The sequence below is a fragment of the Micromys minutus genome, assembly GCF_963924665.1.
Source record: "Micromys minutus genome assembly, chromosome: 4".
NCBI lineage: Eukaryota > Metazoa > Chordata > Mammalia > Rodentia > Muridae > Micromys > Micromys minutus.
Genome location: NC_137973.1, coordinates 28,042,407 through 28,057,166, shown reverse-complemented (window position 1 = coordinate 28,057,166; position 14,760 = coordinate 28,042,407). Strand labels below are relative to the sequence as shown.

General features: G+C 39.1%; 1 protein-coding gene across 3 annotated transcripts in view; it reads left to right on the top strand.

Annotated features, from left to right (window-relative positions):
* Positions 1 to 208: 208 nt before the first annotated feature.
* Positions 209 to 14,760, top strand: part of LOC308420401 (uncharacterized protein) — a gene marked incomplete at both ends in the record, with an annotated part of 28,570 nt that continues 14,018 nt past the window's right edge. The window contains 2 exons of one of the 3 annotated variants that reach the window (XM_080916408.1): positions 209 to 334; positions 452 to 816. In XM_080916408.1, the coding sequence (XP_080772534.1) occupies positions 209 to 334; positions 452 to 619 (294 nt within the window). Of the gene's footprint in view, positions 817 to 14,760 lie in introns of those variants that run through there. The other 2 variants (XM_080916409.1, XM_080916407.1) reach the window with 2 other exon arrangements.

The window sequence follows — 14,760 nt, the reverse complement described above, 5'->3', positions numbered from 1 at the left end:
GAGCAATCCACTCTCCTGTTCATCATCGTTAAAAAGTCCAGAAATTATCACACCATGCTTTTTTTTTTAAGTGTAGAAGTCATCCTGAAGAGGGGATCTTTTCTCTAAAGGGGACAGAAATTAAGTTGACTTGATGTTGAGGTTACCTTCTCTTTCAGTGAATCACTAAATTGTCTTTTCTTTTTCCAGGACCAAGTGCTATCTAATCATGAGTTCCCATCAGCAGAAGCAACCCTGCACCGTACCCCCTCAGCTGCACCAGCAGCAGGTGAAACAGCCTTGCCAGCCACCACCTCAGGAACCCTGTGCTCCTAAAACCAAGGAGCCCTGTCACCCTGTTCCTGAGCCCTGCAACCCCAAGGTACCTGAGCCCTGCCAGCCTAAGGTGCCTGAGCCCTGCCAGCCTAAGGTGCCTGAGCCCTGCCAGCCTAAGGTGCCTGAGCCCTGCCAGCCTAAGGTGCCTGAGCCCTGCCAGCCTAAGGTGCCTGAGCCCTGCCAGCCTAAGGTGCCAGAGCCTTGCCACCCCAAGGCACCTGAGCCCTGCCACCCTGTTGTTCCTGAGCCCTGCCCCTCAACTGTCACTCCATCACCATACCAGCAGAAGACCAAGCAGAAGTAATATTGTCCACAGCCATCCCCGGAGACCTGATTACCAGATGCTGAAGCTGCTTTCAGTCCTGCTTATGAGTCCCATTGCCTTGTGATACACATGCTGTTACCTCAGTCTTAATCTTCCCCCCTTGCACCACCTAAATCCTCATCCTCAAGGGTTCCTGAGCCTCTCAACATTGCCCAAAGTCTCACTGAATGGCTCATCTTTTCATGACCCAGGATTCAGCTGTAAGGGGTAGGGGGTGAGACAAGTGCATGTTCAATATTCTTCCCCTCATTAAATACCTTTTAACCCCATTACCTGGCTGTGTGTGTACGCATCAGTGTCTAGCTGAACTGCCATTATTTTCTCAGTAGGAAGCAGGAACTAGCACAGAAAAAAACTGGCTAATAGGTCTATAGTTAAATTATGCCTAATTTTGTGATTGAGTATGTAGGGTGTGTGTGTGTGTGTGTGTGTGTGTGTGTGTGTGTGTGTGTGTGTAGCTGTAATATACACAGAACACACTGGTACAAATGTATTCGAAGCCACTTGGTGTCAATTACTTTGAAAAGCCAGGGGTTTTCTTCTTTCACCGGAGTGGATCACAGACAAGGGTGTTTAATGCATATTTTGTCTCATCAATCACTGAGAAGGCTTTGCCCTGGATTGTTCTTATTCTGCTCACTTGATTTTCTTTAAACTATTTCAAAGAAACAGTGCTGTGTATTGAATCTGCATATTTATTTTTAATCTATCTTTCCTTCTTGACATCCACAATATTTAGTGCCAAACATGGAAACATGTTCTGACCTCAAATAGATATAGACCAAACACACACAAGAGAAAAACTCTTCCCACAGACATTGCAACACATTTCCACATGGTTAGATCTCCAAACTCATGCAACATATTCTCTAACCACATCACTTCAGTCATTCTTCTTTGAGTACCACTGAGTGCTCACTGAGGATGGTGCCTGCTCTAAGAGTTACCTAAGAAAAGTTGTCCAGTGCCCTCCCCCATGTAAGCATCCTTTCCCATCCCCCTCCCTCCCCCTCATATTTACATGCATTGGTATTTCACCTTTTACTGCTCTACATAAAACTTAAGAGAAAATGCATGAAATGGAAAGGGTTAAGGAACAGGTTTCAGATGACAGACTAGTGCAGATAAGATGAAACCAAAACATAAAGTCAAGTGTGAGTGGGTTAGTAGGACATAAAATATTGGAGTAAAGGAGTGGTGAAAACGATCTAGTTCATATTCCAGATACCTGGCATGACGCTATAATTACTAAAGGTCACCAAGAAATTACATTTATGATTTATTGAACACAAATATGGCTCATGTCTCTGGTTTATCCTTCTGACTCTCTTTTAGCTTTGCCTCATAATCAGAGGGTCTGCATTCATGAAACTGACTACAGAAGGCAAGGGGAAACTTCAGAGGGGCTTCAGGGTTCCCTGGGATGTGTCTAACAGAATTTTGGTACATGTGGGGTATACATGGGTTCCGAATTTTGAAAATATTCAGAGATATTTGGTAAGCCAAAGGTAAAAATTGATTGCCAAGGATTTGTAAGTTTGGCCGCTGGCAATCTGGCAGAGAGAATGACATCACATGTGTGCACATGCAGTGAGATAATTTCAAAGCATGGCTTGTTGCCAGGACGAAAAATGTCATTAGTGTCTCTAGAAACAGTCATCATAGGCAGACCTTGAGTTAGGTCACTGGGCAGGACACTAGCTTTCAGAGATATAAGGGAAAGAGACTTTGGGGGTTTAGCAAAATCAAATTCTTTACATTTTGGAAGGTTAAGGCAGAAGGATTATAAAGGATGATAAATCTATATGGGATTATCCATTCATTGCAGCCAGCTTCAAAAAATAAGTGAAAAATATTTTGAGGGATTTAGTTTAGTGACAGAGCGTGGAGCTACATAGGTAAAACATACATAGTACCCAGAAACACACATGGTAACATGTACTGGAAATCAGTCATTCCTGATACATCTCAGTTTTACACACAACATGAAGGATGAGACTGAGGCAGCATCCTCACAGAAAAGTGCTCGGATGTTTGTGTCTAAATGTGTATCTGACTATGATCAAATAAGAATAATCATAGAGAAGAAATCCTGGACAGTATCAGAGTCATATAAAATACCGTGGCATGTAATACACATAACCATATCTATGTCCAACACAAAGGGAAACGGAGGAGTAGATCTAGGATAAAAAGAAGATCTGTGTCATGGGGACTGTGAGGAGAGGAGGAAAAACTGTGGTGAGATGTAATATATGAAAGAAGAAAATCAAAACAAAACAAAAACCTGGAAGTTTCTTTCTCCCTCTCCTCCTCCCTCTCCTTCCTCTCCCTCTTCCTCTCCCTCCCTCTCTCCCCTGTGTGTGGGCACAGAGGCCAGAAACAAATTTGGGTGTGATAACCAATGTTACTCTATTACTCTATTCAATTCACAGCTACTCTAGTTTGGCTTGCTGACTTTTGAAACTGGAATCCCAAGATTACAGGGCACTGGGCAGGAACAGAACTATCCTGTTCCCCCACAGGTCCTCTTTTACGGTAAGAGTCTGTCATTTCCTGTGTGAACAGTAGAGGGCAGTTGCTGTCTTTTGATGAAGAATCAAAGAACTACAGGTTCACTGCTCCTTATGCAGATAAAATCTCCTCATGGTTACATCAGCGCTGTTAGTGGGGCCACAAAAGCCTGATAGAAACAAACAAACCAACAAAATATTGTAAAGATCCATTTGTGCCTTTCAATCTGTCTGTCAGACTTAATAATTTTATCCCAAAGACATGAAAATTTCTCCAAGAATCTCATGCTGAGAAAAAGAAAATGCCCTGGCCAGAGGTATGACTTGTATCTCCAGAAAGATACTTCACACAATTCTACGAGCTTAATGCTTTACAGGATGACATTACAGACCAGACAATGAGGGACACACTTTGACCAGGCCTGGTTAGTTGGCATATCCCTCAACAGATATTTAAACTTTAAATTAGTTAAGGCAGATAGACTTGGGGCAGGGTTTGTCTTGTGTCTTTCTGTCCACCTCTCCAATCTGAACAATTGAATAAATCATTTTCTACTTTTCACCATTAATTTGGGTCTTTCAACAATATTTTTAGGCTTATTTATTTTATTGAACATATATGGTGTATGAATGTCTGACTGCATGCATGTAAATGTACTCCATGTGTGCCTGGTGCCAAAGCATGTCAAAAGAGAGTAGAAGATCCCCTGAACCTGGAGTTTCAGATGGCTTTAAGATACCATATGAATGCTGAAAACCAAAATCAGGCAGATCCTCTGCTAGAAGAGAAAGGGCTGTTAAGCACTGAGCCAACTCCCTGGCCCCCAAAGTGGCTCTTTTACCTAGCCAAACTGAGCATGGGTGGCTTTGGAGCACATAGTCTGTGTTTGATATCATCCACGTGTGTTGTAGAAAAGTCACAGTATCTGGTTTATACAAGAACCACGTATGAGGTAGTTCATACTAGACTGCTGGCTGAATCCAACTTAGCTCTATCTGACGTCTCTTCTGTGGGTAACTGTGCCAACCACCTAACTAGTCAGCTTCCTCTGTAGTCAGCTTCCTCTACAGCCAACTGTCTCCACCTCTACTTGACTCCTCATTTCTCTTCTGGTTCTTCCTTTGCCCCCTGTCCATTTTCTGGATTATGTTTAACATCTGCCCCCTCCCCCCCCACATCATCCTTCACCTGAGCCAAGTGGCCAGTCTGGATTGTTTGGTTATCAGACCTCCTCTGATATTTGAATGTTGATTGGTTCAGCACTCAGTGTGCACAGCTCATCCCAAAGTGCTTTGTACCTCCCATGTCACATACTCTATCTGTACTCAGATCTGACTTTCCATGAAGGCAGGAACATTCCCTGTATACACTGGACTCAGCCTGCTCCATCAAGTTGTCCAAGGCATTGGATGTTGATAGTTCATCCTTTTGCAGAATGAGTGATTTAACAGAAATATCTACCCTATGGATTGGCCAAGAAGTTTGTTCTACCCAGTCACCCAGGTGACTTTCCCTGTGTAGTTCAAACACCTTCCAAGTCTCTCAATTTCACACTACTGTAGGGACTTGAAAAGGCCTGCTCATGGGCAGGAAAACTAATTCCTGGGACCCAGAGGTGATCTTCTTCACTGGCCCTACTGTCCACTGAGACCAAAGCATTTCTATAATATTATGAAAATATATCAAATATGGAGTATAAATCATGTCTGTGCTTGAGAAAAAAAACACAGATATCAAGGATATTTTAAAGACTTTAACAGCCCAATCCTTTATCCATCAATTGTATATTAAACACTGCCACCCACTTATCATTCATATACAACAGCTTCTGCCAAAGGAGTGACAGCAGGAAGTTAACCTTTCACTCTTCACCTCACTTTTTAGGGGTGATATATAGTCATTTACATCAGCTTAGAATGAATCAGGTCTTTATAAACCAAAAATATTAGGACATTAAAACTACAAATTATCTCTTTCTCATTACCCAAGCAATGTGGCATAGTAAATAAAGGAAGGAAATTTTCAATAATATTTGTGTGGATGAAGGATGGCAGAAACTCTACCTACTAAGTAACATAACCTCACTCTGGGTGTAACCCCAGGTCCTCTATTATCTGTGTTGATGTCTCGAGCTTTTTTGTGACTCTTAACAACTTCTCATTTATTATTATTAGATATTATCTGTATTTACATTTCAGATGTTATTCCCTTTCCCCCAATCCTCTCCCCCTCACCCTCCCACTGCCTCCATGAAGATGCTCCCTCTCCCAACACCCTCTCCCATCTCAGTGCCTTGACCATTAACTTCTATAGCCATGCTTATAAAATGCTTGAAGATCTTAAGCTAGCATTTGGCAAGGTGTGCTTCTATAAAACCTTGCAAGTCCTTCCACGGTCTTTCTCACCATATTCCATACTTGCATGTTAAATCGGGGTTATGAGCAAGGATTGCTTTCTACATATCATAATTAAAAAAAACTTTTGCATTATTTTATATGTATGGGTATTTTGTTTGTCTGAATATCAGTGCACTACCTGCTGCCTGAGAAACCCAAAAGAGGGTGGTAGATTACTGGAACTGGAGTTACATATGGCTGTGAGCCAGTATATGGATTTTGGAAATCAAATCTAGGTCCTCTAAAGGGACACCTGGTGTTCTTAAGCACTGAGTCATTAATCCAGCCTTTGCTAGAGCAAGAAGGGCTGCATGATTACCAGATTCAGAATCGCATAGAAGCAATGACACAACTCTGATTTGGGTGTTATAGCATGTTTCATAGGACTTGAGCCTATCAGATGTTAGTATTTTAGTTTTGCCTTGTGCACTGCAATTGAGTCTCATATTTGCTTAGCATTTTTCTTTATCAGAACTAATAACTTATAAAAATATCAGAATGCCATTATGTAAAACTTTCCATGAAGTGCTATCAAAGATATCCAAATTATAAATTCTTTTAACATTCATCAATTAAAACATTTTTTTTCAAATTGGTCACAGAATAAATTATTTTCCTCAACCAAGAACAGAAGAACTAATCTCTGCTAGTGTGTTCTAGTTAGAATTACTATTGACTTGTTTTCATCAATTAAGAATATAAAACTGATGTCTGCTAATGCACCTTAGGTTACTATTGCTTTATTTTTATTTTTTTATCAAGTAAGAAGATATGAACGGGTATCTCCTAACATAGCAAATTTACTCTTCCCAAAAGACAATCATATATGACCTGGATCCACCTTTGTAATTACCTTCCTCCAAAAACTGTAGAAACTCCTAAAAATTTGAACATTTAGACACCGTAACAGTTAGAGGCATCAAAACATATCATTCCGTATATTTTGCACTAGACGGTTTGGTATAATTTGCATCTGCAGACTGGGTAGCTCAAAGTGGGCCCATAAAAGAGTTACAGTTTGAAATCTCCTGTTCATCATAAATTCCAAAGCAACTACAGCCTAAATAGGAAATGTAAGTCTAAAAATTCTTACCCTTACAGCTCACCTTTCATTAATTTACCTCTCAGCCTCTTGTTCTCTCCACCTTGGCCTCTGGATATTCTTGGCAAACCCTCAGGTTGTATTTTAAGTCTACTTAATTCCAGATAGATATATCCCAATCCCTTCCTCTCTCTCTCTCTCTCTCTCTCTCTCTCTCTCTCTCTCTCTCTCTCTCTCTCTCTCTCTCTCTCTCTCTCTCTTTTCTCCCTCTCTCCCTCCCACCTTCCCTCCCTCCTCCCTTCCTCTCTCTGTCTTTTCCCTCAGCTCTCCTCCCCACCTCCTTCTCTGCTGAAATGCCAGCTTCACAATGGGGTCAAATGTGATAGTGTTTTTAGCTTTAAACCTGATCCTCATATGATAATCACATATTTTATTTTTCACAGCAGTCACATGAATGAGAGAAAACACCATACATTTTGTCTTTCTGTCTGACTTACTTCACCTAATATTATCACATTCACTCACATCTATTTTGACACATGACTTACAACTAGTGGCTAGTATTTGGTCCTGTCTTCAAATACAGTCTTTGCATTCTCAAGTTTCTGGGCTTGATACACCAAGTAAGCCTTATTACCTTAGGCTGGGTGCTAATTTATTTAGTTTTGTTTTTAAACTTAGCTTACAGAGTTGTCGGTTTTCTCATGAGAGTTCCACGCACATTTAGCTGTGGCAGACCACTCTCCCCTTACCTATGACTCTGCAAAAGCAGCATGGGCTGGTATCTGCTGAGTGATGTTCCCAGCCCAAGAATACCAATACCCGTTGCCATTCTTTCAGCCCAAAGTAATGTCTGTCCATAATGATAATGTGTCCTTCTTGCAGGCAACACATGGATGGATATTACTTTTTAGTAAATTCTTATTTTTATTGCTTAATTGGAAAATTTAGATCATTAATAATCAGTTACTACTAAAAAGGATGCACCAATTCCTGCCATTTTGTTGGTGTTATGGTATTTGGAGCTTTCTCATTCCTCTGTTTCTTAACTATTATCCTACTGTGATTTATTTTATTCCGTGACTTCAAGAGTCCTTTTCTGCCTCTTCATTCCAAAACATTGCTGCAATTATCTGCTACAGAGCTGACTGAATTCCTTTTCCTGTTTTTAATCAAGGAAAGGTTTATACTTCTTTTAATGATGACAGATATGTTCACGGTGCATAGTCGTTTTGGTTGGTAGGCATCTTTCAGAACTTGAAATGCATCATTCCAAGTCCCTGTGGCCTTTAAAGTGTCTGATGAAGAAAGCCTGTATCCTGACCAGCCTGCTTTTGTATAAGACTTAGTTATACTTTCTTGTCATGTTTATTCTACTTCCTTTGTTCTGCACACTTAGGAGTTAAATTATAATATTATGAGGGAAGTTATGTTTTGATCTGGTCTTTTTGTAGTTCTATGTCTCCTGTAACTGGATTGCCCTCTTTTCATCAGATTTTAAAGATATTCTGCTATGGTTTTGCTGAAAATAGTTTCTATGCCTTCAGAATAAAATTATTTTTTTTCTACATTCATGATTCTTGGATTTAGTCATTTCATAGTTTCCTAAATGTTTTGAAGATTCATTCATTTCTTCTCATTAGTTTATACTCTATTTTGCTTAAATGTTCTAATTCTTTGTCTTTAATCTTAGATATTATGCCTTTTCTTTGATTTATTCTAGTTACAAAGCTTTTCACAGAGAATTATTTTTAATTTTTCATTTCCTGTGTTTAAGTTATTTTTTCATTATATTTCTTCTTGAAAAATTTATTTATTTACTTACTTATTGTTTTGCATCCATGTATGCATGTGTGGATATACATTTTCATGTACACATGTTCAAATGTATGTGGAGCCCAACAGTTGTCAGGCCTCTATTTCTATCACTTTCTAGTTTTTGAAAGAAAGTCTCTCCATGAACCTAGAGCTGTATGAATGGTTACACGAATTGACCAGTAAGTTCTGGTCATTCTTTTATTATTTTACCTAGTACTTAGAGTATTCATGTGGAGTACCATCCGCAGCTTGTATATGGAAGGTGGGGATCTAACCTCAGGTCATCATGGTTTTATAGCAACCACTTTACCAACCTAATCATCTCTTTATTCCTATTCACTTTCTTCTGTTTATCAATCTCTTTATCAAATTTGTCATTTTAAAATTCACTTAGATTATTTTATTATTTCCATGTATATGTGAATCTCTCTCCCCTCCCTCCCTCCCTCTCCTCTCTCTCTCTCTGTGTCTCTGTCTCTGTCTCTGTCTCTCTCTCTCTCTCTCTCTCTCTCTGTGTGTGTGTGTGTGTGTGTGTGTGTGTGTGTGTGTGTGTGTGTGTGTACATGCATGAAAATACACTGAGAAGCCAGAAAAGAATGTTGGATTCCTTGGAGCTGGAGTTATGAATAGCTTTGAGTCATTTGATATGGGTTCTGGAAGGCAAATTTGTGTCCTCTAGAAGAAGAGCAGGTGTTCTTAAGCACCACTCGTGTCTCCAGCCCCTAAATTCCCCTTATATACTTTGCACTAACTTATACTTTAACTTGTGATTTTTTGATTGGGAATTAAGCACCTGAAGTTAAGGCATAGATTACATTTTATTTTTGTTTGATTTTTCTTGTTGTTATTGTTTGTTTTGGCTTTGTTTCTCTTAGATTTTTCTCTTATTCTCTCTGCAGAAGTGTTCACAAAATTTAAGAGGAACTTAATTATTATAATGTGATGTTGTTTGCTTTGAGTATACTATTGCATGAGACTTAGTGAACAATGTTTAATACTATTCTTTTTTTTAAATATTTTATTCTGCAATAAGCACTGTCAAGAGATAACTATTTTCTCTTATGCCTTGTTAACTACAGTCATTATTCTGCATCAAGGAAACTTCTCTTTGCAGCTGATAGAGATTATTACAGAAAAAAATCACAACTGATAAAAATATAGAGTTGTGGAGCCCAGTCTCAATGGATCTAGAAAACATATACTGCACATAGAGTTCAAGTAACATTGTAGAAGGAGCAGAAAAATTCTAAAAACTAGAAGCACAAAGAGAATGCTGTGAGGTTGTGTCTCCCAGGAAATCCAGAAGCTACACACATAATGTCTCACTAACTAGACTCCCTAAATATGACCTGAACAAGGACGAGAGCAGAGGGCATGCCAAGGAGAATGGGGAAAATACCATACAGCCTTAACCTTACACAAAGGAGTAGAGGCAATTAAAGAATGCTGAAACCAGAAGAATTAGTCTTGACTAGGAAAGAATACATGAATTAGCCACCCAGTATCAATGTTCAGCCCCCCCCCCCGAAATACTCATAGCAGCATTGTTATACAGACTGAATAGCTTGTATTTAGAAATATATGTATATGCACATACATGTATGTAAAAACAATCAATAAAAAACAGGTCATGAATTTGAAAGAGAGCAAGGAGAGGTATATGGGAGGATTTGGAAAAAAGAAAATGAGTAATTATGTAGTGATATTATAATCTCAAAAAATAAAAGAAGTGATAAAAATATAACATCATAATGAAAGTATTATCATCACAATCAAACACAAAATTAATAGTTTCCTAAGCAGGCATTGTTTTAGGGAGTAAAACATTTTCTAGTAGTCTGTGTGTTATCAGTTACTTGGAAAGTGGAAAAAGTCTGGGTAAGGCTAGTGATCCCTATTGCATTGACAGAGAAAGGAAATGAAGAAATGCACATAGAAGGCATAGAAAATGACGTGAGGCACTTGAAATATGACGGGAAAGGATGGGTTAACAATATACCTTCAAATGGTGTGTTCTGCCTGCTGAGTGTTTTGGTTTCAGAGCCATATGAGAATCATTGCCAAAGAGACCATGAGAACTTGATCCAGCAACTGATGGAAGTAGAGTCAGACTCCCACATTCAAACTTTAGGGAGCTCTGGGGAGGAAGGGGTGGAAGGATTGGAGAAAACAGAGGAATCAGGTGTGGTCTGAATTAAAAGAATCGGGAAATGGCACAAGATAAAATGAGGCCTGTCCTTGGACAAGAAAAAAAGCAAGTTGGGAACAATGTTTGAGAAAGAGAGGGAAAAGCCAGGGCCCTGGGGGGAGGAAGATGGAGAGAAAGACACAGATGATCCTCTACACATACAGGTTGTTATAAATATTTTATAAGAGATGAATTTATACAGGATGATTTGTCTTGTGTAGGTGGGAAAATTGGATCAGAGTTTATTATGTGTTTTCCTTCACGAAGTGACTCAGTTAAGTTCAAGAGAAAGTACAGTGGTGGGATGCACCAAGCCCGCCATGAAAATTGGATTTGTGGGCCTGGTGTGATTGCAACTCACCAAAGGAATTGTAAGAGGGTAGTCACCAATGGGACAAGAAGATGGCTACAAGGGAATGTGAGTGGATTTCCAGGCTAGCAGAGAGGGAATTGCTAGAGGTACTAACTGGAGGATGGCCACTGCTGAGATAAATATATTGTTAGTCCTATAGGGCCCTCCAGTGAGGGAACAAACATGGGTGAGACTGCCCAGGTCAGAGAAGACCAGGATGCATCCTAGATCAGTGACACACTGGAAATGAACTCTGTTCTTTTTAAAATATTTTCTGCAACATGAGGGATATCAGGAGAACAAGGGCTGCAATATTAACTGGCCAGGACTCGTGGGGCTCTAAGAGATCAGATAGCCTTTAGGGGTCTGACCAGGGCTGTCTGTGTATATGTTATGGATAAGTAGTTTAGAGTTCTTGGGGGGAATCCTAACAGTGGGTGTGGGGGAGCCTCTCTGACTCTTTTTGCCTACTTATGAAACCCTTTCCCTCTTACTGTATTGCCTCATCCAGCCTTGATGTGATTGTATTCACATGATCTTACTGTAGCTTGTGTTCCTGAGCCAGGATATATTGAGGTCTCTGATAAGATATATACCATGCTTCCTGAAGCATACCATTCAAGAGAAAATTTAGGTCCATTGGTGCTGAAAACCAACTAAAAGTAATATAGTCCAGCTCTCAGCAAGCCTACCACCATCTGATGAACATTCTTTTCCTTTGGTGTCTCTATTGTCTAGAGGCCACTTTCAGTGTCTGAAACCACTTGTAGTTACACTGAACAACACTATTTGTATCCTAAAAGTATGTGCCATGAGCAGTGTTAACACAAGCCTTTAATCTCAGCATTCCAGGAGCAGAGGCAGGAGAATATCTACGAGTTCAAAGACAGCTTGATCTACAAAGTCCAAGTTCCAAGACATCTCAGGCTGCACAGAGAAACCCTGTCTAGTACATAATATAGCATAGCATAGCATAGCATAGCATAGCATAGCATAGCATAGCATAGCATAGCAGGATGTAATGAGAAAGTGCCATGATACACTCCATACACCCTCTGAATTAGGCAGAAGGTCTTTGTGCCTTGGGTATTCTTCAACTCCGCTGAAGTATATTTCCTTATAGAAGAAAATGAATGATTCCTACTTTGGTCATGAAATTACTCTTAACTCCATTCTTGCCTCTGGGTGACTTTTGCTGAATCTTACCCATTCTTTGTCTATCTTTGTGAGTTAAGACCTAGAGACTGATAAGACTTGGTCTGGATGTTGTCACAGTTGTCACTGTGAGCTTCCATGGAGACACGTCATTCATTTAATTTCTCAGATACCGCAAAACTTATAGATTCACATACATTCACACATCCACATTTCTCTCTCTCTCTCTCTCTCTCTCTCTCTCTCTCTCTCTCTCTCTCTCTCTTTCTCTTTCTCTATGTCTGTCTGTCTCTCTCTTTGTGTGTGTGTGTGTGTGTGTGTGTTTGTGTGTGTGTGTGTGTGTGTGTGTGTGTGTGCTGGTTAATTTTTTCAACTTGTTACAAATGTAGACATACCTAGGAAGAGATTAGTTGAGAAAATCTCTTCTAATGACTCGTCTATAGCCAAGTCTGTTAGATAATGATTGATGTAAAGGGGCCCAGCCAGCTGTGGGAGTAGGTGTCAGTATACAGGTGGCCCTGGATTGTATAAGAAAGAAGTTGAACAAGCTCTGATGAGAAGGCTAATAATTAGCTTTCCTCTATAACCTCTGATTTAGTTCCTGCCCTGAGTTCTTGACTTGACTTCCCTAAGTAATGGAATGTGACCTCAGAGTTCTGTGCTGAAACAAATCCAGAATATAGCTTCTCAAAGCTCAGAGAAAGAATATCTTGCTGTGCTCATCTACAGATGGGACATCTGTGCCACACCATTAAGATTCAGGGAAATCATGAAGACAGAGATAAAGGTTATACAAGGACCTGAGGGAAATACTGTCAGTAAAACTCCTCTCATTAACTCACAGCAGTTATACAGCCCCTGCCCAAGACCTGCAGGAAGTCAATCTAGTAAACTTTTCAGGATGGAGGGAAAATGGCTTATGAAATACTAATCCTAGTTGAATACCTATTGCCAATTAATGCCTTTTAAGGAAGAAAACTAAGTTTTTTTTAAGGGTATGACACTTGGTACATGAATCAAGGTCCAGAGGATGCCTCTATATCTACCATGAGTGTATGAGCAGTACAAATTAGACAAAGTAGGTTTTGAAAGAAGGAAGAAAGACAGAGAAAAAAAATGATAGATAGATAGATAGATACATAAATAGATAGATAGATAGATAGATAGATAGATAGACTGATCAATCAATTGATAGATAGATAAGAATAAGGAGTTCTAGAAAGAATGGGAGAAGGGAGAGTATGATCATAATATATTGAATACATGTATGAATTGTCAAAGAATTAATAAAATATTACTAAAAGACAAAACTAAAGAATAAAATAGGAATAAATCTTAAGCAGTGATTAGAAGGATGAGAATATTTGATCTACCTCAGGCAAATAATCAACTCTGAATTTAGTAAACAGTAAGTCATTAAGCTGCAAAATGTCAAGGGTGAGAGTTACAAGAAACCCTCTAGACAAATTCTCTAATTAAATGTTTAGAGATTCTCATATTCATATTATCAATAGTTGTGCATTTTAGATTTCATTTTCTCACTCTGGGTCAAAGTACTTAACTATGATGATCCTGGAGTCATCTATGGGTTCTGGACTATTTTATCACTAATATGAGCAATGATATGTACTTACATCAGCATGCCCATCCCTTACAGAACAGATGATGTCCTTCTCTCTACCAGTTTGACAACTACTCATCACCTTGTTGGACAACTTTTTCACACAGCTGTCACATGAGTCTAAGTAACTGCCAATGGAATCTGGGTTGGTTATAAACCATACAGGAAACATCTGTCAACAAAGAATGCTACATACTTATTTTTAAAAGATTGCCATAAAATAATTTTAGTGACATATAAAAGGTTCAGATTATATCAACAACACGGAGAGTTTAAGTAACATGAATGAAAAACTTCATCGTGCTAATAATAGATGCACACATATGGACCCATTCAGAAAATTCTGACAGTAAACCTGGCAAGATGAACTTGCCTATTATAACATTCCTTTTTAAAAACATCTTGTGTTTTCCCCCATTATATGGGGTTACTTCATTTCAGTATTAAAAATATAGAGGCTATCAAAGAAATTACTAAACTGGAGCTAGAAGAAAATTTTCCTAACCATCCAGAATGATCTTGCGTTCTGCAAATATCACAGAAAAACACACGGTCCAGTGGTGTAGACCATGCTTCCTTATTAAGAATGCTCATGGTGCCTTTACTCCATTCCTAATCTTCTACTAAAGAACTTACGAGAATCCAACTATTCCTTGCAGCGGCAGCCCAAGACCTTCCAGTTTGAACAGTTAGATTTTTATGAACCCAGTTAAGTACTACATGAAGGCCTTACTCCTTCTTGCCTATACTTCTTGGCTTTTAACTTTCTCTTCCATGATATGGCAGTATGTATATCGCTAGTTTAGCAATTCATAAAGCAGCATATTGTTTATGATAGCTTTGAAGTTCATACTATACAGTTACATAAACTTTAGGTCCACTTCTTTATTGATGATCTCTGTACAGAAAAAGAAACACACACTTGATTTCTCCTCATAGGCAAATCTATCTTTTTCTTTTGTAGCTCCTTATATTCATTATCCTATGTGTTAGGCCTTCTTTGGAAAAATGTGTAAAACAGCAATATGCTCTTA